Below are 23,533 nucleotides of genomic sequence, written 5' to 3'. Positions count from 1 at the left end.
TGATTTAGATCATAAAAGAGTAGTAATACAATACCATTCATGAGTTGTCCCTTTCAAGATTTAAATAGTCCAAAGAGCACTGGACTAAGAGTCAGAACATTAATTCAAATAGTAGTTCTGTTATTATTAGAAAGAGCAAGTTATTCAGCTGCTCTGAATTTCAGTTTCTTCATCTATAAAATTACGCGGTTGTTCCAGAGAGCTTTATGGTCAACTCCAAAGTTATATTAAAATTTGAGGCATTGTCATTTCATAATCTTCTTTCTCTTGTTTTAATTTTTTTCTTTCATCTTATATAGGTGCCTTTTACCTTGTATTTGAGTATATGGACCACGACTTAATGGGACTGCTAGAATCTGGTTTGGTGCACTTTTCTGAGGACCATATCAAGTCATTCATGAAACAGCTAATGGAAGGATTGGATTATTGTCACAAAAAGAATTTCCTGCATCGGGATATTAAGTGTTCTAACATTTTGCTGAACAACAGGTAACATAGTAAAACCAAATGAGGATAAACATTTTCTCCTTCTCTTCTGACCCCCCTTAGTTTCAGCTAGTTAATTGGGGTAAAAACTGCATTATTGGTAGAACCAATAATGCATTTTTTTGCATTTACATACATCTGATGTTTGTGCCTTAGGAACAACTTAGGATAGGGATATCCTGATTAGTAGAGTCTCCAGACTCTGTGTTGATAAGGAATCAACAGAGGCAGAGTTGTAAAGGTTTTTTTAATTGCAAAGATTTTAGGAAATCACTCACATCCTACTCAGAGATTTTAGCCATAGTTAGTAAATAATATGTGGTCCTAGGCAAATTCAAACAGATATTGAGATCTTAGTGAAATTCTCCCTTGTTTAGTGAGGAGAAACATGCCTGTTCTTTTAGCTGCTCTTGAGACTCTCAGTTATCAGAATTCAGACTAAACAGCTGTAGTTGTTGATTGACTTTTTTGCCCAGCACTTACTCATAGATTTTAATAGTGTAGACAGACATGAATTCTTTGATGAGCAGTGTTAATTCTTCAGAAGTTTTTATCATCTACTTTCTTCTTTGGCTATTTGCCTAAACTGCATTGGTGATATTATATGTGTTATGCACTCTAGTCTTTGTTAATAGCCCTATCTATTGAATAAAAAGTAAGTCTGGTACCACTGAATCAGGCCAGTGTTTGGTTCTTTAGGAAATTTTACAGCCATCTTTGATTCACCCATTGTTTTAAACATTTCTGTTCAATTATATTTGACAAACATTATTTAGATAGGGATATGGAATGATTATGACATATTTTCTGTCTTTGTGGAGTAGGATGACCAACCATCCAGGGTTGCCTAGGACTGTCCTGGTTTTAGCACTAAAAGTGTCATATGGGATAGTTGGTCACTGGAGAGCTCAGAGTTAGGTAGGGGATCGAAACAAATTGTTCAGTTCAGTAAACATTTATTAAACCCAATTTTTCCTTGAATTTGGGAGCATCTGGGAAGATGCTCCCAGGAATTAAAAGGAGTTTATCAGAAAGACCGACAGCAGAGGGTTAAGTTTCTAAGCAAAAGAAATTGCATGGACAAAAGCACATAAATGTGAAAAGAACATGTCTGGAAAACTGTAAACAGTATTGCTAGGGCAAGAAGTGCACTGGTGAAGCCAGATCTTGCATATGTCATTGAGGAACTTAAGTTTTATCTGTAGATGGCAGTCATTGAAGGATGTTGGCTCAGTTAATCCTTTGTTTTTAAATTAAACTATTAATGCATTATTACAAATTTAAAACATACATAAAATATATATTTGTATTTAAATATCTTTATGAGACAAAACATGGTGTTAAGAGATTATTCTTTCTGTTGCTATCTCTGTGATCCCACAATTCTCATTAAAGCTGGGCTCGGTTAATCTACATCCATAATAATAATGCTTAAAGAATTTGATGATGTTTGTCAGCTTGCAGCTTCTTGGACTGTAGTATTAATATATTTTCTTTTGGTCCTTTTGTTCTTCCCTGGGGGATGTCTCAGGCCAGGGAATAACTGCAGTCCTGATCAGTGTCCTTTCTGGTGGGCCAAGCCCCTCCGTGTCTCTGATTTCCATATTCAGGAAGCTAAGCAGGATGCAGGAGTCTCATGGTCTAGTCTGATCCATCCAGCCTCTGCTCGTGCCCATTTAGTTCTGTCTACACAGCGACTTATAGGTGAGATGGCCTGGAGAGAATGATAAGGAGAACTCAACTGGACAAGGAAGAGAAAGCAGTTGATGAGAGAGGGAGGTAGGGCTAGGCTCTATGATGTTCATTATATCTTAAATATACAAGTATAAATGAGACCAAGTCGTTTTAGATAGAGGAGACACAGTGTAGTTTCAGAAAAGTCACTAAGTGGGATATACACTGGAGGCAGAGAGACCTATTAAGAACACCATGATAATTAGTTCTTGAACTAGCTAAGGCATTACTAGTAAAGATAGACAGGATGGACTTGGTAGATCAATAAACTTTGGTTGGGAATGAATGAAAATATTTTAAGATATCTCACAGATTTCTGATGAGAAACTCACTAGATGGGTGGCAAAATGGTCAATATGGAGATTACAGAAAGAAGAGCAAAATGGGTGGAGTGAAGAGTAAATAAATCCCTTTTGGATATGTCCGTTGCGTACCTAGGGCAGTGATACCTAATAGGCATATGGTCACATGGGAGTTCCAAACTAGCAGTATAGATTCAGGAGTTATCAAGCATAGAAAAGGTGTCAGAAGATGGAACCTAAGGGAATGGTCAGAGAAAGAGGAAGAAAATAAGGAAATATCATGAATACAAAATAGGCCAGTTTAAGAAGGAGGGATCATAGATGTCAGATACCACAGACAGATTATAACACCTAAGAAGAGAATATGAAAATGTAAAAGTCAGTGGTGACAGTGTAAGTGGGTGGGTAGCTCAATTAATAGGAAGGTGAAGATAGATGTGTCTTTAATTTTTTGATTTTTATATTTTATTTAAGGATGCAGAGGTTTGAGCAGTTTTTTTTCCACTCTTTAATCCCTCCCCCACACACACTCCCATCCCTGACCTACGGATGTTGCCATCTCCCCTTAAGAACTGGATCTCTGAAGGCAGGGTGTCTCCTCCCACGCACTTGCAGCACGCCCCTAGGGCCTGGAGCACCCAGGGGACCTGACACACCTGGGGTATGGTCCGTGGCTCCACCAGGGGTGCGAACCTAGGACTTTCTGCGTGTAAAGTAGACGTGCTCACCACTACACTATGGAGCCACCCCGGTTTGAGCGTTTTTAAATGCTAAGGGAAAAGAAAATCAGTAGAGAGGGAGACATTGAAGATTCAGGGAATAACCAGATAATTTAAAGTAGCAAGGTTCTAGAGATGGGATCAAGGCCACAGATGGTAGTAGCCACAAGTGTAGGTGTTGATTATCCTTGAACAAGAGATTGATCCACTTGTTTTGCAATTGAAGGAAAAGAAGGAAGATTATAGGTGTAAAAAGTTTATAGGTAATGTTAAGTTCTCACCTAATGACTTCTGTTTTCAATAAAGGTCATTTACTGAGAGTGAGAAGGGGAGGGGATGGATTAGGAAATATGATAGCTGCTGGTGGTGTTTAGGTCTAGCCTAATTTTCTCTAACTATATATGTATTGCCATTTTAACTTTTAGTCCTACTATATACCTTGAATCTTGGATCCCCTCTCAGAGTAAGGATGCCAAGAAATTTGAGGAACCCTTTTTGTCTCAAGATAGGGCTCAAATCAGCTATTCCTTTCCTTTTTGTTTCTCTCAGAATTTGCTTATAAATTGAACTTTAAAATGTAATGGTGTTTGGGGCAAGTAAGTAAGATGCTTATAATCTTTACTAGGAATAATAAGGGTTGATTTAATGTAAAGTTTCGTTGTTACAGGCATACCTCAGAGAGATTGCGAGTTTGGTTCCAGATCACCAAAAATAAAGCAAATATCGCAATAAAATGAGTCACACCAATTTTTTGGTTCCCCAGTGCATATAAAAGCAATGTTTACACTGTACTGTAGTGTATTCAATGCAGTAGCATTATGTCTAAGAAAAAAAAGTACATACCTTAATTAAAAAATATTTTATTGCTAAAAAATGCTAACCATCATCTAAGCCTTTGGTGAGTTCTAAATTTTTTTTGTTGGTGGAGGTTCTTGCCCCCATGCTGATGAAAGTGCAATAAAGCAAAGTGCAACAAAATGAGGTGTGCCTGTAGTAGGTACCTTGTTTTACTATTCTTATTGCTAATATTTTGAGGAGCACCTCCTAGCATAGTCTCCTTTTTTTCTATCTCATTTTTCTGCCTGATTTGAGTTATCATGCACCTGGCTTTGCATTTCCCAAGAGATAACACAAGTTGTAAATGTAAATAAGTAGGCTACATAACAATTTAGATAAGTATGATTAATCCAGAATAGTTAATAAATGGTTTTTAAATAGTTTCCCAACATTCTGTGTTGCAGTTTATTAAAATATTACTTGACATTATTGTCAAGACAGAACACTTAGCAAAGTGAAACGTGGGTGTGATCCTTTTAAGGGAGTGGTTCTCAAAGTGTGATTCTCAGACCAGCAGCATTGGCATCACCTTTGGGCTTGTTAGAAATTGGAATTTGTGGGCTGTGACCTACTGAATAAGCATCTCTGGGAATGGGGCCCAGGAAACATTTAACAAGCTTTCCAGGTGATTTCCAGGTGATATTAAAGTTTGAGAACCCCTCTAAGGCAGAGGTCTCCAACCCCTAGGCCACCGACCAGTACTGGTCCGTAGCCTGTGGCCCGTTAGGAACCAGGCTGCACAGCAAGAGGTGAGCAGAAGGAGGTGGGTGAGAGAGCATAACTTCATCTGTATTTGCAGCCCACTTGCCAGTGCTAGCAGGTGGCCTTAGTTCCACCTCAGGTCATCAGGTATTAGATTCTCATAGGAGTACTGGTCCTGATGCCAAAAAGGTTAGAGACCACTGCTCTAAGGCCATAGTTGTATATCATGGTATAAGAAGTGACGGCAGTAGGCTTGTAGAAGAAGCCTCACTTATCATAAAAATTGTTTGCTCAGATCAAAGCTGTTTTCCTTGTTTGAAAGAAATCGGTTAAAGCCACAGAATTGTTTACTTTTTATTAGGAAAATGTCAAGTTTTTCTAATAAACAACAATTGAGACACTAATGTAATTAATAATATATATGCAATTAGCATTTTACTATTATGTGAAAAATGTCTTTCATGTACCTAGTTCAAACCAGAATCAGCCAAGGATTATGAATTGGATTTATTGTTAGGCCTCTTAAATCTCTCTTAATCTATAACAGCCCTTTTTTTCACCAAACAATAAATATTTATTCTGGCAGGTTCTAGCAACTGTTGTTTGCCAAGAAATAAAATATTTAGCTGAGTTAAATCCAAAAATACAGTGGTTGTTCAAAAACAAACAAACAAAGCATAAGGCTTTATAAACTGGAGTAGTCAAAAGAGCCACAATCTGGGAGAGTGACCATTAAGAGTAGAACTAAGAGAATAGAGATTAAAATTAATTTTTGTAATTCTTTTAACTTCTAAATTAGTGCTTGTCTTTTTAGGTATAATTTAGAGGTTGCTGCTATTATTTATGAAAATAATTGTTTTTTATTTTACAGTGGGCAAATCAAACTAGCAGATTTTGGACTTGCGCGGCTCTATAACTCTGAAGAGAGGTAAGGCATTCATCAAAGTTACATGTGGGAAATAGGAAAGAATCCTCTTTATTCTTGGGTATTGTAGTATCCTGCAAGTTGCAATAACTGTCAGAGTCCCTAATTTTCTAAATGTGTTACCACCTAGATTGTAGAGAGTAAATTCTATCTAAATTGTTGAATCAGCCTTGGACTAAAATAAATCGACCCAAATTGGATGGAAATTATTTATTCATTTCCTACTTGTGTCTAGTTTACTTTTGAACTCTTAGGTTGCTATGGAGCTGTTTTGATAATCTCATCTTCAATCAGTAGCTATTTCTATTTGCATTTAAATGTACAAGTATTTTGCATCAGAAGCCATTGTAAATTTATGTCTTGGTGGTTTTTTACATTTCAGTCGCCCTTATACCAACAAAGTCATTACTCTATGGTACCGACCTCCAGAACTTCTTCTGGGAGAGGAGCGTTACACACCAGCCATAGATGTTTGGAGCTGTGGGTAAGGCTTCCTGCACTTTTCTTTTGTTTGTAACTCACATACTGAACTTGTACCTTGTTTTCTCGGTACATTGGCTTTTGCAGCTTTTTTTAAAGCTCGAAAGGATAGGAATAAACTTTTAGACAGGTGTTAAATAAATCTGTTGAACATTTTTTAATATGAGACACTTTTTTAAAAAAATTTCATCAACTCTTTTTTTAATCTAGTTTGAATTGGGATCTAAATATATTCAAATAAGGTCCATAGATTACAGTTGATTATCTCAAGTCTTTTAACTGTAGATTCTCTCTCCATCTCTCTTGGGTTCCCCCACCCTCCTTACAATTTCCTTAGAAGAAACTAGGTCATTTTTCCTGTAGATCTTTTCAGTTTGGATTTTGCTGATTGCATCCTTATGGTGGTGGTGGTGGTGGTGGTTGTAGTGTTTTAGCATGATTCTCTATCCTTTTTGTTTCCTGTAAATTGTAGGTGAATTCGGGTTTGATTCCCAATCATCCACTGACCCTGAAACCACTTTACATGTGGTTTCGAGTACATCTGAGAGATTATATAGTCTAATGGTACATCAAAGTTGGGTGTGGGAGGCAGTGGGAGTCTCTGCCCAGAGTTTAATAACTAGATACATTATCTATAAAGGATTTAAAAACAATAGAATAATTCACTACAAATTAGTCTGCTTTTTATTATCACCTTATACAGCAATTCTAAACAATGCCTGATGAAATATTTATCCCTGTTAGGGGAGATTTACACATACACACACACACTACTTTACATGATATATAGTTGTCTCTTTTTGAAATGTTAGTGTTATAACTGCAGAGTTTACCCCAATATAACTCATGGATTACAATCTTAACTTTAACCTCGAAGTTTGCCACGAAATACCTCGCTTTTATTATTTTCACATAGCTCTAGTATATCGGTAGTCTTTGGAAACAAATAACATTATTCTATTTATAGCATTCTGTTTTTAGTAGTGGTATTTCCATTTACAAAATATAGTAATTCTCAATTGCCAAAAATGTCAAATCCTAGAAAATGTGGCATTCCTATGCGTGATGTTAACATCATTCTCGAACAGTTGTTAGCCGAAGAGTCATTTGATGAATCTGATTTGCGTATACATTTCTACTACATTAGGATTAGAGACAAGTTCTGTTCAGAAATAACTCCAAGAACAGTTTTTATATTTTATTTTCACACTGAAAACCAGTCAGATTTGCTTCAGCCTCAAAGAGCGTGTTTATGTAAAATTAAATTTACCCGGGCAGCGAGCTGCTCTTTTTTTTTTTTTTTAATAAACGGGAAATGGGTTAATGATCCACATCTATTTATTTGTGGTTGTTTTGTAATGGTGATATTCTAATTATATCATTCCTTCCTGGAATAAAGATCACTTATATTTTTGACTGCCCCTTAGTACAAATAATATGGAAAAGATAGGGATAAAGGTTTAATTTTTTTATTTTATTTACCAGTTTTCAAGGTAATGAGGTGGTTTCCTAGCATCCTCCAATGATGACCAAAGAGAGGGTTTTGGGGGTTTGTATTTTAGTTTTATTACGAACTCATAGAATTAAACATATTTGATATGTTTTAATCCATTATAGTTTTCATCTTGATTTCTGTTCGGACTGTCCAGTTTTTGGCCCCTGGAGTTTATTAAGGTTAATTCTTGAGTCCTTTTGGTATAACCATAGTAGTCTTTGATCATTTTCCTTGTTTTCTGGTTCCAGGCTTGTCTTGTTCAGTTCCTGCCCCAGACCTGGTATCAGCCATTTCTCTAAGGAGTCTTAGTTTCTTTAATGGAAAATGATATTTACAGTTTGTTTGTTAGGGGTGTAGACAATTTAAATGGGCCATGTTTGTTCATTGTTTCTTATGCTATATGATTTATGCATACATACGCTGTCCTTGACTCTCATACTTCAGGATTCTGATATATACTGTCCAGTAGAGCATATCACTTTCTCCATTCTTTCTCTCTATTAATGTCATTTTTTTTTAAAGAGTCTAAAGTAAAGTTTATTAGAAAATGGGTAACACTCCAGAGTGTGGTCTCTTCTCAGAGGCAGAGATTGAGAGGGATAGTGTAAGAGAAGAAAGAGACAGAATAAAGGTACTGAGAAGGACCTGTTAATGTCATTCTTTAAAAGGAACACTGCAGAGGTTTTATTTCAAAAATGAAAAAGGTGACAGAGAAAGAGAGCACAATTTCTGTGGTAGCCTACCCAAGTCAAATGAAGCTTTAGTTAAATTTTATTGACTGAAGTTGGGTGTGTTTGTGTTCTGAACTATTTGCTATAACAGTATTAGTATTTAAATTGTCGCAACTAGACTCTAAAGTTAATGCCCTATTAAGATGCATAGGGAAAGTTCATAGCTCTGTTGGTACTGTTATTTAAGTCTCTCTAACCTACCACCTTAGTGCAATAACAAAGTGTTGATTACATAACTATGTCTTCACCAAAAGACTGAAATTAGGAAAAACAAATTAATTAGGAAATTAAAATTATAGAAAATTAGACTTCCTTTAAAGCCCAATGACTAATTGAATTGAGATTTTATTTGACTTTTGATGTGAGCTTACTACTTTGGTGATCTTTGGTGATCTTTGGTAGTCTCTCTGAAGATATTTTTGTAGAATCTTCTTTTCAGAGAATTGCTGGAGTGGTTCAGTTTGAAAATCAGAGGAGAAACTAAAAGACCAGTACACAAATTATACCTAGAGTCTGAAAACCAAGCTGGATTTGTTTGTTTGTTTGTTTGTGTTTTTCTCTTATTTTACCATTTGTGACAACATTGTTATTTGGAATTTGATTTGGCAGTTAATATTGGAAACAGTGAAATTTTATTTTTACTTTTTTATCTCTGGGTAAGGTTTGAGAGAATGTTGGAAGTAAGAATTTGTCATTTGACGTTAAGAAATGTTAACAGAAAGGTGCTAATAACTTTAAGAGCTAGGTTTATTTTGCTTTCTCAAATTTAGTCAAGCTAAGTACTTTTAAAATAAAACTATAAACATTGGTTTTGTATTTGTGAATAAATCTCATTTCAGAGCGCAGGCCAGAGAAGAGATTCTTTGTCAGTTTTTTTCTTTCTCCACTTTTTAAAAAATGAAATATTTCACACATACAAAAACATGAAGTATTTGTGTAGTTTTTTTCACTTATTTTTAAGTTTATTTTGAAATAAATTCAAATGTCAGAAAAGTTACTAGAACAGTACAAAGAACTTTAGTATAGCTTTTATCCAGATTCACTAATTTTTTTTAACCTTTTAGGTGTGTAATAAACTATACATATTTAAAGTGTACATATTGTATACATCAGTGAAACCATCACCACAACCAAGATAATATCACCTCCAAAAGTTTCCATGTGTTCCTTTGTAATTTCTTTCTCCTGTGCATACCACCCCATTCCCCGGCAGCCATTGTTCCACTTTCTATAACTATTGATTGATTTCCATTTCTAGACTTTTATATAAATGGAATCATAGTATATGCTCTTTTTTTCTTCTACATCTTTTATTCAGCATAATTATTTTGAGATTCATTCATGTTAGATTCACTGATTTTTAACATCTTGCCACATTTACTTTTATATTCATGTATGTGTATTTGTGTGTATATATCACACAACATACAATATATACATAGAATAAAAATATATGTTTATAAATATACCATGTTTTTTTCCAGAACTATTTGAAAGTAGTTCTGTATATCATGGTCCTTTTCTTTTTAATATTTAATATACATTTCCTAAGAACAAAGGCATTTTCTTAAGTAATCACGGTACAATTATCAAATTCGGGAACTTAAATATTGGTATACTACCTTTATTCAATAGAATACTTTAGCTTATATTCCATATTCTCATTTTATGTACATAATAATGTCTTAGAAACAATACCTCACCTGATAGAGGATCTAATCCAGTATCATGTATTACATTTAGTTGCCATTCTTTAATCTGGAACAGTTCCTTAACCTTTCTTTGTCTTTCATGACATTTGCATTTTCGAAGAATACAGACCAGATAATAAATAGGTTCAGGTTATGAATTTTTGGCTGGAATACTCCATAAGTGTTCTTTTCAAGATAACACCTTTGTACTTCAGTGAACCCTATATGCTCCTTATTGGTGATGTTAATTTTGGTCACAGGTGTCATCTTTTTTCTCTTACTAAATAGTTACTAGTTTTCCTTTTTTGTTGTTTTATTTCATTTTATTTTTTATTATGGTGACATTGGTTAACGAAATCCAGTAAGTTTCAGGTGCACAATTTAACAGTAAGGCATATATATATTGCATTCTGTGTTCACTGCCCATAGTTAGATTTCTGTCACCACATATTTGACTGCTTTTACCCCATCTCTTCTCCCCTACCCTCCACCCTCTGGTAACCACTAGGCTATTGTCCATGTCCATGAGTTTCTGTTTGTCCTATTTGTTTGTTGCTTTTAGGTTTATATCCCACATATAAGTGATATCATGTGGTTTTCAACTTTTTCTGTATTGCTTATTTCACTGAGCATGATTATCTCAAGGTCCATCCACGTTATCACAAATGGCAATATTTCATCTCTTCTTAGGGCTGATGCTTTTGCAATTAATAAGTAATTTGTGGAGAGAAATTTGGAGACTATGTAAATATGTCAGTATAGTTCTGAATAGCCTTTTCAAAAGGATAAAGATGTTTAAGCATAATGTTTCTAAAAGTCCTATTGAAACTGATCTTGACTGATGATAATAAACTTTTCTTTAAAATACAGTGCCCGGAAGGCTGTAGTATAGTACACATTCTACAGAGCAGATAAATGAAAAAAGCTAATATTCTCTATAGGAACTGCTGAGTATCCTTGCAAAATTGAAGTGTGGGATTTTAAATCTTTAGTTAATTCCTTAATTTACAATGGACTTGATAGAAAAGGAATTTTGACTCACTTTCTCTGCTTATATATAGACTGTCCTTTAGAGGTGGCAAAGTTTGATATACTGGCAAATTTTAAACCTTTATATTATTTTAACTGCAAGAAATTTTTTTTATGAAACTCAGACACTGCAGTTTTGGGCTAATTTACAACATTGTATATATTCGATGCAGTCTGATATAGAAGTTTATTGAGACACAGTTTAAATAGGTGCCAGAGATTTCTCTTCTGACCTCTCAATTTTACTCTTTCTAGCTGCATCCTTGGGGAACTGTTCACAAAGAAGCCTATTTTTCAAGCCAATCTGGAACTGGCTCAGCTAGAACTGATCAGGTACAGCTCTGCATGTACTCTGAGTGCCCAGGTGTGATAGGTAATCTCATCCTCTAATTTAACACTTTCCAGTCATTCTACTAAATGATTTTATGCTCCTTATGTCCAAGTAAGTTTCTCTTCACACAATCAGGTTTACTGTATATTTTGTCATGGGCTATATCTGTAAAGAAGTTGTGTTCCACTTACTTTTGAAGTCTTACTTCATGTATTTTTTATTAGTTTTTCATATAATAGCATGCCATTTTCAGGATAGCTATTTCATTCTTAGGTTAGATTAAGATCCAGTTTATTTAGCAAACAGTTATTGAACCTGTTTGTAACAAATTCCTTTCTCTGTTAAACTTTGGGATGCAGAGATAAATAAGATAGGTCCCTGCCTTCAAAGAGCTCAGAGTTGAGTAAGTGATACAGCATAAAAACATGGTTATAAAATAGAACCTCTAATAGAGGATATAAGGAAAGCCTGGTTTTGGGATGGAATTTGAATTTCTTTTTCCAAAAAGATTAAAGGAAAGGATACAGCAGGCTAATGTAGACTTTTTAAAAGATGGTATGTAACTCATTATTTGTTATACAGTAAACTCAATTTTCCATCAAAGTTTAAGTCTTAGGCTCTCTTCTTCCAGTTTTTTCCTATAGGGACATTATAAGACCAGCTCAGCCCTTCAAAATTAACACTAACTGAACAAAACAAAATTGGTAATGAAAACCTCTGAGGAGGATTAAAAATGTATTTAACAAAACCAAATATATAGATCATTTTGGACTGTTTTGCCAGTATTTTCTCTTCATTATCTTATAACTAGTTCTTTCTATCCTATTCCTTCTGTCCTTAAAGGAGTGAGGTCAGGTTTTACCTTTCTGTATGCCCTCTTATTTAATAAGCTAAGATTCCCCAGACCTCAGGAGGTAATCATTTCTGCTTCTAGAATCTCCAGAATTTGTGATGCTGACTCACTGTTTCTTGATTTTTGCTTTATTTTCAGTCGACTCTGTGGTAGCCCTTGTCCAGCTGTGTGGCCTGATGTTATCAAGCTGCCCTACTTTAATACCATGAAACCGAAGAAGCAATATAGAAGGCGTCTACGAGAAGAATTCTCTTTGTGAGTTTGGAAAAAGTATACATGTATTTTCTGTGGTTGGCTAGTGTTTGGACTTGACTTTTTCCTGGCCTAGGGAGTTAGTGTTGTCCCAGTTTATTATGACAATACATCATAGGAAAACATTTTATTTTCCAATAGTGTATGAGTTTTGTCATAGCCTTTTTGGAATTTTCTCTTTTGAAGGCTTTAGATGATGGAAAACCATTTTTATTTTGAACAATATAAATTTTCTCATAATGCTTTTGATCTTCTCAAGACAAAAAGAGAATTTAACTGCTTGCTTTATGTGTTCTTCCTGTATTGTAGCACTTAAATGCTGTGTAGAGGCAAATCTATGTGATTGTTTAGCCAGCTTCCAGCCCCCTTTTTAATGCCTACAGCACCTGATATTCCTAGGTGGTCTCCCATCCAAGTACTAACCAGGCCCAACCCTGTTTAGCTTCCGAGATTAGACGAGATCGGACATATTCAAGGTGGCATGGCTGTAGACCCTTTCTACAGTTTTACGTGGAGCTGGAAATTCAGAGACCTTTGACACAAGGTTACAGGTTTAAGAACTGTGGGGTCATTGTGAACTTGTTTTTTCTTCCTTTCCACAGCATTCCTTCAGCAGCTCTTGATTTACTGGACCACATGCTGACACTAGATCCTAGCAAACGCTGTACAGCTGAGCAGACCCTACAGAGTGACTTCCTTAAAGATGTCGACCTCAGCAAAATGGATCCTCCAGAGTAAGTGCTGGTGGCCACTTAGTGACCCTAAACCTCCCCCTAGGCCTAGAAGATAAGAAATTCAAAGTAGTAGCTTTTTAAAAGAACTGCAGTGGCCAAGTCCCAAATGGAGAGGTCATCCTTGAGTAGTAGTATGGTTGATAAGAGGTTTTATTGCATTAGGTTTTTTTAAAACAAGGAATAGATTTAAATAGGGTATTTGTTCTAGTTTGATTAAGCTATCTTCTTCTGTCCTTAGATCCCCAGTATATTGCTCTGTAGAACCTCTTTGAAGGTATTCCTTTTAGTTTTTGCTCTTAACTATTCCATCTGCTTGAATTCCCTATGTCTATGGTGACCATGTATATCCCACACTTTCAAGAACAGTCCTAATTTTAAATAGTTTGCTTCACTGTCAGGTTGTATGTCCTGAATTTTAATGTAGAAAATATGGCCTTTCAGTGTCTTTTTTTATCAGAATCTTATGAATTTCCCGTATTATGTAGGCTCTTCAGAGGCTTTACACTCACATCTTACATTCTGACAAATAAAAAGTCCTTTATGTTTGAATTTATCACTGACAGCATTTTAGCTATCATGTCAGAGTTTGGGGGTGTTTCTGTAGGAAAAACTGTGTATCATAAAGAAATGGATAAGATAGTAGTACATGAGTCAGTACTAACTACAAATTTGATTGTTCCAAAGAAATATATTGCTAGAATTTTGATACGTCCAATATGGTTCGAAATATATAAGCTTTTTTACTGAAATTTGGAAACTCTTTATACAGAGAGATTTTTTTGGCTACGGTAATTTTTATTGTAGTAAGATTTGACCTGCTGGAACTATTTATATTATTATGGAGAAGTCTGGAAATATATTAGATATATTAAAATATTCTAATAAACCCTACAAATGAAAATACCTAGTCACAGAAATTTAGTGGGCAGAAAGAAGAAAGAACCAGTTTTTTGGTCTTCACAGACCAAATAACATAATTGATTTTACACAGAAGCGATTTAATCATAATGTACTTATGTTATTCCAAGACTTAAATCACTGCTCTGCCCGGACTTTGTGTAGATATCAACAAGCTAGTCATCTCTGTGATAATTATTCCCAACTGAAACTTGACCAATAAAATTCTCCTTTATTCTTGTTATACCAAGCAAGAACAGTTATAAGTTTTAACTATTTGGTTGGAATATGGTCATTTATATAGCAGGTGTGTCTCTGGTTTTAGCAAAATCCTCATCTCTTACTGTAGAAATCTTCTGAGCTTTTGGACTTTTATTTCCTGACTATTGTATGCCATGATTCCTTTTATACTGCTATTACTTATTTACTAATTTCTCTAGTTAATTTTATGTTTTCCTTTTCCTTTTCATTCCTCACTGCTCTGCGCCTTCATATTTTAATCTCATTCCTCTATTCACTCACTACCACATTCCCACACACGTTTCCCCTTCGCTTTGTCTTTTTTCAGCCTCCCCCACTGGCAGGATTGTCATGAATTATGGAGTAAGAAACGGCGAAGGCAGCGACAAAGTGGTGTTGTGGTAGAAGAGCCACCTCCATCCAAAGCCTCTCGAAAAGAAACTACCTCAGGGACAAGTGCTGAGCCTGTGAAGAACAGCAGCCCAGCACCACCTCAGCCTGCTCCTGGAAAGGTGGAGCCTGGGGCTGGGGAGGCAATAGGTCAGTGCTGGGATGAATTCTTTGTGCTTTTATTAAGCACATTTTGGCAGGTTTTGAAGGTCAAGCATAAGGGTGTGTCTCTGTCTCTCTCTGTCTCTCTTTTTCAGTCTTAGTTTTTAGCCACCGAAGAATTAATAAAGAAGTTGGTGTTCTCATTATAGGGAAAAAGAGAAAACAAAAGTTTTATACATGTCGTCTAGAAAGTCTACAATAGATTATTTTCCTTTCCTGAAATAAGGAACACTATACCTCAGTTAGATGTGTGGGATAAATCAGTGAATTAGGTAAGCCAAATTTAATTTCAGGTTAGTTCACCCATAGCTTTCTAACACATAATTTTGAGCCCTGTATATGTTAGCTTCGGTAAGTCCTTCTTAGAATCCAATCATGTTAAATTATAGTTGCTGAATGTAGTTAGTTCCGTAGACTGTTATCCAGTTTAAATATATCCAAAACTGTATAATAATGAACTATTGTAACAAAGTAGTTCTCTTCCTGTGGTACCACCAATTTTCTGAACTACAGCTATTTACTCACTTTCCCTTCCCTGTCCAGCTACAACAGTGGTTTTCAGTGCTTGCTGCACATTGGAATCACCTAGGAAATTTTAAAAATAAACACTCCTGAACAATGGCCAGATTTCTAGAAATGGGGCTTGAGGAATCTGAATTTCAAAATCTCTCTTAGCAATTCTGATGTATAGTAAGTGTTGAAAATCACTGACCTTGAAAAATAAAGGTAAAATGAAATTACTTTTACCTGATTAGTCAGTACCTGTGTTTTTAAGTGATAATATAAAGAATAACAAACTTCTATGATAGTTTGATGCATGAAAAATGAGACATTCAAAATGAAACCGTTCACTGGATATTATAAGTTGATATTGCCAGTTGGAAAAGGCAAAGGTCCTTGCCCTGCCTCAACCTTCTTATATTGGCTTCACTCTCCCACCACAGGCCTCGGTGACATCACACAGCAATTGAATCAAAGTGAATTGGCAGTGTTACTGAACCTGCTGCAGAGCCAAACCGACCTGAGCATCCCTCAAATGGTGCAGCTGCTTAATATCCACTCTAACCCTGAGATACAGCAGCAGCTGGAGGCCCTGAACCAATCCATCAGTGCCCTAACAGAAGCCAGTTCCCAGCAGCAGGACTCAGAGCCTTTGGGCCCAGAGGAGTCTTTGAAGGAGGCACCCCCTGCTCCAGTGGTCCAGCCTTCAGCAGAACAGACGACCCCTGAAGCTTCAAGCACACCGGCTGACATGCAGAATATGTTGGCAGTTCTCTTGAGTCAGCTGATGAAAACCCAGGAGCCAGCAGGCAGCCTGGAGGAAAACAACAGTGACAAGAACAGTGGGCCACAGGGGCCCCGAAGAACTCCCACAATGCCACAGGAGGAGGCAGCAGGTAAACAGACCGGTCATGAATCTCATTGAGCTCAGGTGCTGTTGATCCTCTTAAAAATCTCTTTAACATTTTATTTTTCACATCAGTGTCCTCAGTTTCAGTTTTTCTGTAACCTAGTCTACAGGAGAACATACCACCAAGTGATGTATTGTTTGCCCAGCTTCTTTAAGTCTCAGAGCTTCTCAAAGCAACTTTCATATGTTGTTTTTCCATTTCTTAGGAGGTAGGTAAGTAAAGCCCCTATGTTTTAACCCATGGAAACCACAACCGTAGCTAGTGATGCGACTTGTGTGTACGGTGGCAAACTAGTATTCGCACTTGAAAAATCTGCCTTCCAAACAAACCATCATCAGATTGTACAAATAGTCAATTGTACTCTAGTGTAGTGGATCCTGGATACCAGAGTCTTGCCTGAAAAATACAATCAAGAAAATCCTAATAAAATGTCATTGTTAATCTAAAAAATAATTTGAGAATATTTCCAAGTAGATAACACCATATATTTCCTTTCCAAAAACTAATAGCATATAAAAATGATTTAAAATCTGTGTTCCTGAAAGAGACAATTGAATGGATTTAAGATTAGGAAGTGAGCATCATATTTAAAAAAATATGAAAAAAGGAAATACGTTATACTTTCATCTCTCATGACTACAGCATGCACAGTCTGATTCACAGTCTGTTTGCAAATATTTACTTATCTAAAAGTGTTTTCAACTCCTCGGAAATTTTTGCTGTCCATGAAGACCCCGTGAATTGGGGAATGAGAAGAGGTATGGGTTGATGAGTTACATTAACTTTCAACTTTAGGGTCCTACATTCACATTTCATATGGGATGGTGCAGAAAAGTATATGCTTTATTTCCACTGGCATAAGGTCAAATATGTAAGCTGTTTCTCATATGTAAAGCTTTTTAAAACTTGAAGATGACATAAATAAAATTAACCCTTTTACTTTACAGATAGGGAAACTGCAATCCAGGGAGTTTAAATTAGCCTGCCTGTGGTCTCACTGCTGGAACTATATTATGGGCAGAGCCAGAACTAGAACTTGTGTACTTCTCAATGTGTTTCTTTTTAATGTGTTTTTTAATTTACTTTGCTATTCTGTTATCTGATTCCAGCTGTTTTTAACAGACTCTGGGACATGAAATAACAGAGAAGGCTAATCTAGAATTAAAGCAGGCTTCTTTGTCTCATCTCTCATACCCTCCTTCCACACACACACACAGTTCATCTATAATCAAAATACCTGAAGTGATTCAAATTCAATAATTGAACCAACAAATTATCAGCCAAATGGTGAAATTGAACTAAAATTAAGGGCCTGGCCTATGGCCAGAAATTATTGGATTTACATTTCAGAGAGTAAAAATGCCACTCCTAATTATTACAGGCACCCCTGGATTATCCATTTGGTATATCCAATGTCTGTTGCGTTCTTATTTCTCCCCAGCTGCCTCATTCAGTCATTTTACTGTTCATTAGCACTTCCACCAGAGGGCACACCAAATAAGCCAGAGAAGGTGCAAATCTAACTGGCTACTGTTTAAATACTGTATACTTGTTGGGAAAGGGTTGTGGTTGATATCTACTGAGTCAAATGAAGTTTTTAAGTTATTTGTACATTTGATTAATACCTCCCTCCATTAGGACAGACTGTTAAGGATTGGCAATATTGTTACACTTTAAATCTTAGTATTAGTTTTTTAATGTGATCTTTAATTCCTTTAAAAAGTGTTATTAACCTTACTTTAATCGTTTTTTTACAATCTATCTGCTTTTGCTACTTTGAAATAGTTTTCATGTTCTCACACATGTGAAAGATTTGAACTCAAGAATTAGTTCTATTGTAACAACAAATAGGCTATTTATATAAAAGGCAAAGTTTAAATGTAAAACGGTATACCTGGAAGACTATAAGTTTGCTTTGCCTACTTTTGCATTTGGGCATTTTAAAGTTGCTTGCCCTCAATATTAAAAAACAAAACAAAAAAACTGGTGGTCCATTTCATGCCTTGTCCAAAAATACTTTTAAAAATAACTGGTACTGGGATGTTTTTGTATAGTGAGATATGTAGGATTGACATCAAAATACTCCCAAATATATAGATGTTTGTAGTTCAGTTAGCTCTCCTTTTTCAGGATGTCTCCTTTTCAGATTATAAGCTTTCCATAGCTAATTTTTTGTCATTAAATTCATTTTTCCCTACCACCTTGTCAGCCAGCCAATCCGTCAACAAGTTGCTTATCATTAACAAGTGTTATTAATCTTTCTTTAATAGTTTTTTAAACTATTAAATACTGAATATAGAGTGACCAACTTGTTCCTGTACAGTCCTGGTTTAAAACATAAAGTTGGCAATTTGGAAAGCCCCTCAAACCCCAGGCAAATTGGGACTCTTGGTCACCCTGCTTGTATGTTACATATAGCACCTGCCCTCATCCTTCCACTGGACAACTTTGCAATTTTATAGTGTTTTCATATGCATGCTAAGGGAATGCATACTTACTTTATTGATTATCTTTGCAAAATATAATTGTAAATATACTACCAAAATATCTAATTATAACTAAAAATTATTTTTGGCATGTCTAAAAAATGATTTTATATTACTAGCTCAGATATTAAAGACTATATGGACATTTAAAAATATGCTTCCATAGTGAACAGAAAATTTGATCATTTGGAAGATATCTCAAAACATTAAACCTTTTCTTCAGCAGGGTGACTCCCAACTCTCCAAAGTCATTATTCTAACTGTACTTCATTGTATTTGTTCTCAAACTCAATGCCATTTTACATGTCTACTCTCCTGTCTTGGCAGGAGTTTATTATCAGACAGTGATTACCATTCTTAGGCAAATTTAGTCAGCAGTTGGGGAAAAGAGTCTGGAGAGTGGTTCAAAAAAGAGAAAGATCTTTGGAAAGACAGAATTTAGTATTAGTTCAATACATTTCTGAATACTCAGTTCTCATTATCACTGTCTTCAAGATAAACAGATATTTATCAAAAGCTCATTCTGCATGACATCACTATAGTAATTTTCCTCATAGCATGGGAAAAATGGAGGAGGTTGGAAAACAGTAGAAAATTATTATAGGTTACTTTAGTCTTTATAATTACTGTAACATAGGAAGCTGAATAACAGTATGGTGGTTAATATTCCTTTCTTCAGAATGTGGTTATGTGGAGAGGGAACTGAAGTTTGGAGAAGCAAGTGTATATTTATACATGATGGTAATGAAAGGTTTTTACTTTATTTCATCTTTCCTGTATATTCTTTAAGTTCTATTTCAGGTGTTAACCTTATATGATCAAACGTTCTGTAAAATGTGTTAGCTAAATCCATGCAAGGTCTCCTATTGTACAGCAAGATTGTGTCCTAGAAATGTGACCGTAGCATGTATGTTGTTCCCTCTCATCTTCCTTCTTTCTACTTTATTTTCATTAATGTTTTGATCCAACAGCAAAAAGGGGCGGGGAGGCTGCCAACAACCCACATATTAGAACGGTTCCTTAAGGAAGGAAATGGAGGAAATCTCAGATAAAAATCAGGACAATTACTTGAAACATATGATCTTTTTACACCAGCTGTTAGATCCAGAATACAACTGTTTTGCTTTGAATCACTTGATTTTATTTATAAATTGCAATTTCCTGATCCCAAGATTTTATTCTTTATATATATTTGGTTACTTGTATTGATATATGTTGGGCAGTATATGTGCGTATGTGTGTATGTGTGTGTGTGTTTATAATCACATGTCATTTTTAAGACGGTGTTTAAAAGAAGTAACCCTTCCACAGCATGTCCTCCTCACATTCTTCCACCAGAGAAGAGGCCCCCTGAGCCCCCCGGACCTCCACCGCCGCCACCTCCACCCCCTCTGGTTGAAGGCGATCTTTCCAGCGCCCCCCAGGAGTTGAACCCAGCCGTGACAGCCGCCTTGCTGCAACTTTTATCCCAGCCTGAAGCAGAGCCTCCTGGCCACCTGCCACATGAGCACCAGGCCTTGAGACCAATGGAATACTCCACCCGACCCCATCCCAACAGGACTTACGGAAACACTGATGGGCCTGAAACAGGGTTCAGTGCCACTGACACTGATGAACGCAACTCTGGTCCAGCCTTGACAGAATCCTTGGCCCAGACCCTGGTGAAGAACAGGACCTTCTCAGGCTCTGTGAGCCACCTTGGGGAGTCCAGCAGTTACCAGGGTACAGGTTCAGTGCAGTTTCCAGGGGACCAGGACCTCCGTTTTGCCAGGGTCCCCTTAGCATTACACTCAGTGGTCGGGCAACCATTCCTGAAGGCTGAGGGAAGCAGCAACTCTGTGGCACATACAGAGACCAAATTGCAAAACTATGGGGAGCTGGGGCCAGGAACCACTGGGGCCAGCAGCTCAGGAGCAGGCCTTAACTGGGGGGCCCCAGCTCAGTCTTCTGCTTATGGAAAACTCTATCGGGGGCCTACAAGAGTCCCGCCAAGAGGGGGAAGAGGGAGAGGAGTTCCTTACTAACCCAGAGACTTCAGTGTCCTGAAAGATTCCTTCCCTATCCATCTTCTATCCAGTCCTCAACCTTTAATGAATTCATTTGCCAGAGCGAGGTAATCATCTGCATTTGGCTACTTCAAAGCTGTCCATTGTATTCCTTGCTCACTTGCTACTAGCAGGCGACTTATAAAATAATGAAGTTGGTACCAGTTTCCCCTGGATGGGTTATAGTCAGAACATTTACTTCAACTCTGCCTAGTAGATACAAGTAGAGAATACAGAGAGGGTCATTAAATTGAAAAGTAAATGTTTTATTAGTTTATTGCCTGCACTAATTGAGCAGAAGAAAAAGAGAAGTTTCAATTTTGAGATGGCTCAGGAGAGGCTCTCTTTAGGTTTTTTAAGTTTTTGGTTTTTTTGGGTTTTTTTTTTTATGGTTTCTTTTGAAAAAAAATTTTTTTTTTAAGAAAATAGTGTTCACGAAATTTGAGCTGCTCTTAGGCTTTTGCTATAAGGGGAAAAGAGTGACTGGTTGATTTAAATAAATGTTTTCTTCCTCTCCACCATCTCACATTTTTGCTTTCAAAATAACTCCCCCCCCACCCCCCATTGAGCATCTCGAACATACCTTTTTTCCAAATAAATTACTCATCCTTAAAGTTTGCTCTGCTTTGACAGAAGATATGCCCCCTCTCCCTGCACGTGAAGCAGGTTGTAGAAAGTGGCATTCTTGGGCAAGTAGGTAGACTTTTACCCCATCTTTTCCCTTTTTATCCACATCTTCATAGAGTTTTTTTCTTTTTATCCCTCTCTTTTCGAGGCATTTGTTTGGAAAAAATTGTTGAGATGCCCAAGAACCTGGGATGATTCTTTACCTTTTTTGAAATAAAGGAAAGGAAATTCAAACTCCTATATTGTTCTCTGTAACTCTTCAATTCTAAAGTTTTTTTTTTTTTTTTAAACCATGTTCTGATGGTAAAGTTGATTTATAAATGCAGACAGCCTAGGACATTGCTGCTGAGCTGGGGTTAGAGATGATGCCTCCATACCTAGAGGGCTAGTAAGAGCAGTTAGCATACTGTTTACACGTATATTTTTATGTCAAAAAAAAAATCTTTGAAACAGAGCATTGTAATATTGTCAAAGAGAAAATTCTGAAAATACATGGAAATGTAACTTAGTTTAGGGCAAATATTTTTCTGAAGCTATATCAATACCTAAGATCTTTTTAAAAAAATAATTTTAAAAGAGCAGACCATGGGGAAAACAAAAACAGTATTGACATATACACATCTCAGCATGTATATCCTGCCAGTTATTTAGGAGATTTGTCTTCCAGAGAGATTCATTTTGGTTTTGGTTTTGGTAAAAGGGGTTAAGTTAAGATTTCATGGCAAGAATTTTGCCCTGAAATGGGAAAGGAAAGTGCTTTCAGGGTGGGATAATTTGGGAGGCTTCTCATTCTGGTTTACATTTCTATGTGAGTACCAGCATATAATGTGTTTTAAAAATATACACATTCATATAAATTATCTGCACAGACTTAGACATTTGTGAAACGTAGGTTAGCTCCCTTTTTTACAAAGAAAAGGCAAACATGCTTCAGCATCTTGGAGAATAGTTTTCAGAACTCAAGTTTCATGTTTCAATGCCAAGTTCTTATATTAAAATTTGAAAACTACTTGTAAGAGAAAGATGCACTAATAAAAAACTTTAAAGAATGAAAGAAGAACCCTCTTCAGATACTTACATAAAGTCTATTTTCCCTTGTCGCTGAAATAGGTAGATATCCGGTGTGTGTATTTCTTTATTATTCTCTGGGTTTTGGTCTGGCCTTGCCCTCAGGGCCAAACATTGATTAGAAAGAACCTTCTAGCCATTTTGGCATTGATGGCTTTTTATACTAGTGTGTCCAATTAAATTTTCTAGGCTCACTTACATGGTATTGGTAAATTACATAAAAGTTCATCAAACCTTTTGTCTGTTGACTTCCTAGTCCTCAGACATGGGCCTTTGTATTTTAGAATATTTGAATTTGAGGCATTGGGCCCCACTCTCCTGTTTTTGATTAAAGAACTTAAGCCTGGGATACTTTCAAAAGTATTCAGCGAAAAAAAATTGGTCTCCCATCAATATGAATAAAAGTCTATATATTTTAATTATATTTTGGTTATCATCAGTCATCAATAATGTTTTTCCCTTCCCCTTCCCACCCCTATTTTTAATTATGCCAAATATTCTAAATAATATACTTAAGTCTTCGTTCACCCATCCCTGCTACTAGGGAAGGGGGTGAGTTTATGTGTGTGTGTATGTGTGTGTGTGTATCTATGATCCCATCTCATCCCTTAACCCCCATTTTTGGAGTCTAATCTTTAAAATGAAAAAAAGTTTGATAATTTTGACTATTTCTAAAAGCAGAGGAAAGAAACTCAAATATCCTGGAATCTGTGTGGAGGAAGAAAAGGTATTTGCTAATTTTTTAGCTCTGTTATCTGTAAATGTGATGGAAGTAAACGCTTGGCAGAATTTCAACTAGACTATTCAAAAGTTACAAATTCAATTAATTATAGTCAAAAGTGGTTTTTGTTTTAATTATTGTACCATGGAAGATACTAAGTCCATTAAATACATTTTTTTGAACA

At 36.1% G+C, this 23,533-nt stretch overlaps 1 protein-coding gene and 1 pseudogene across 11 annotated transcripts in view; one reads left to right on the top strand and one right to left on the bottom strand.

Annotated features, from left to right (window-relative positions):
- The window catches only part of CDK12 (cyclin dependent kinase 12), a 70,901-nt gene that overhangs the window by 17,125 nt on the left and 30,243 nt on the right, over positions 1–23,533 (top strand). For 8 of the 11 annotated variants that reach the window (XR_003043968.1, XR_003043972.1, XR_001518047.2 and 5 more), the window contains exons 6-13: positions 300–489; positions 5,652–5,708; positions 6,088–6,189; positions 11,387–11,464; positions 12,454–12,570; positions 13,170–13,301; positions 14,767–14,978; positions 15,935–16,387. Coding sequence is in view for 3 of the 11 variants with exons in the window: in XM_006924709.3 (XP_006924771.1) it covers positions 300–489; positions 5,652–5,708; positions 6,088–6,189; positions 11,387–11,464; positions 12,454–12,570; positions 13,170–13,301; positions 14,767–14,978; positions 15,935–16,387; positions 20,200–20,912 (2,054 nt within the window). In the remaining 8 variants the exon portion in view is untranslated. The other 3 variants (XM_006924710.3, XM_006924709.3, XM_025041836.1) reach the window with 3 other exon arrangements.
- LOC112473417 lies at positions 12,942–13,060 on the bottom strand (annotated as a pseudogene).

This window comes from Pteropus alecto, unplaced genomic scaffold, assembly GCF_000325575.1.
Source record: "Pteropus alecto unplaced genomic scaffold, ASM32557v1 scaffold98, whole genome shotgun sequence".
Taxonomy (NCBI): Eukaryota; Metazoa; Chordata; class Mammalia; order Chiroptera; family Pteropodidae; genus Pteropus; species Pteropus alecto.
This window is presented reverse-complemented; position numbering and strand designations above follow the sequence as displayed.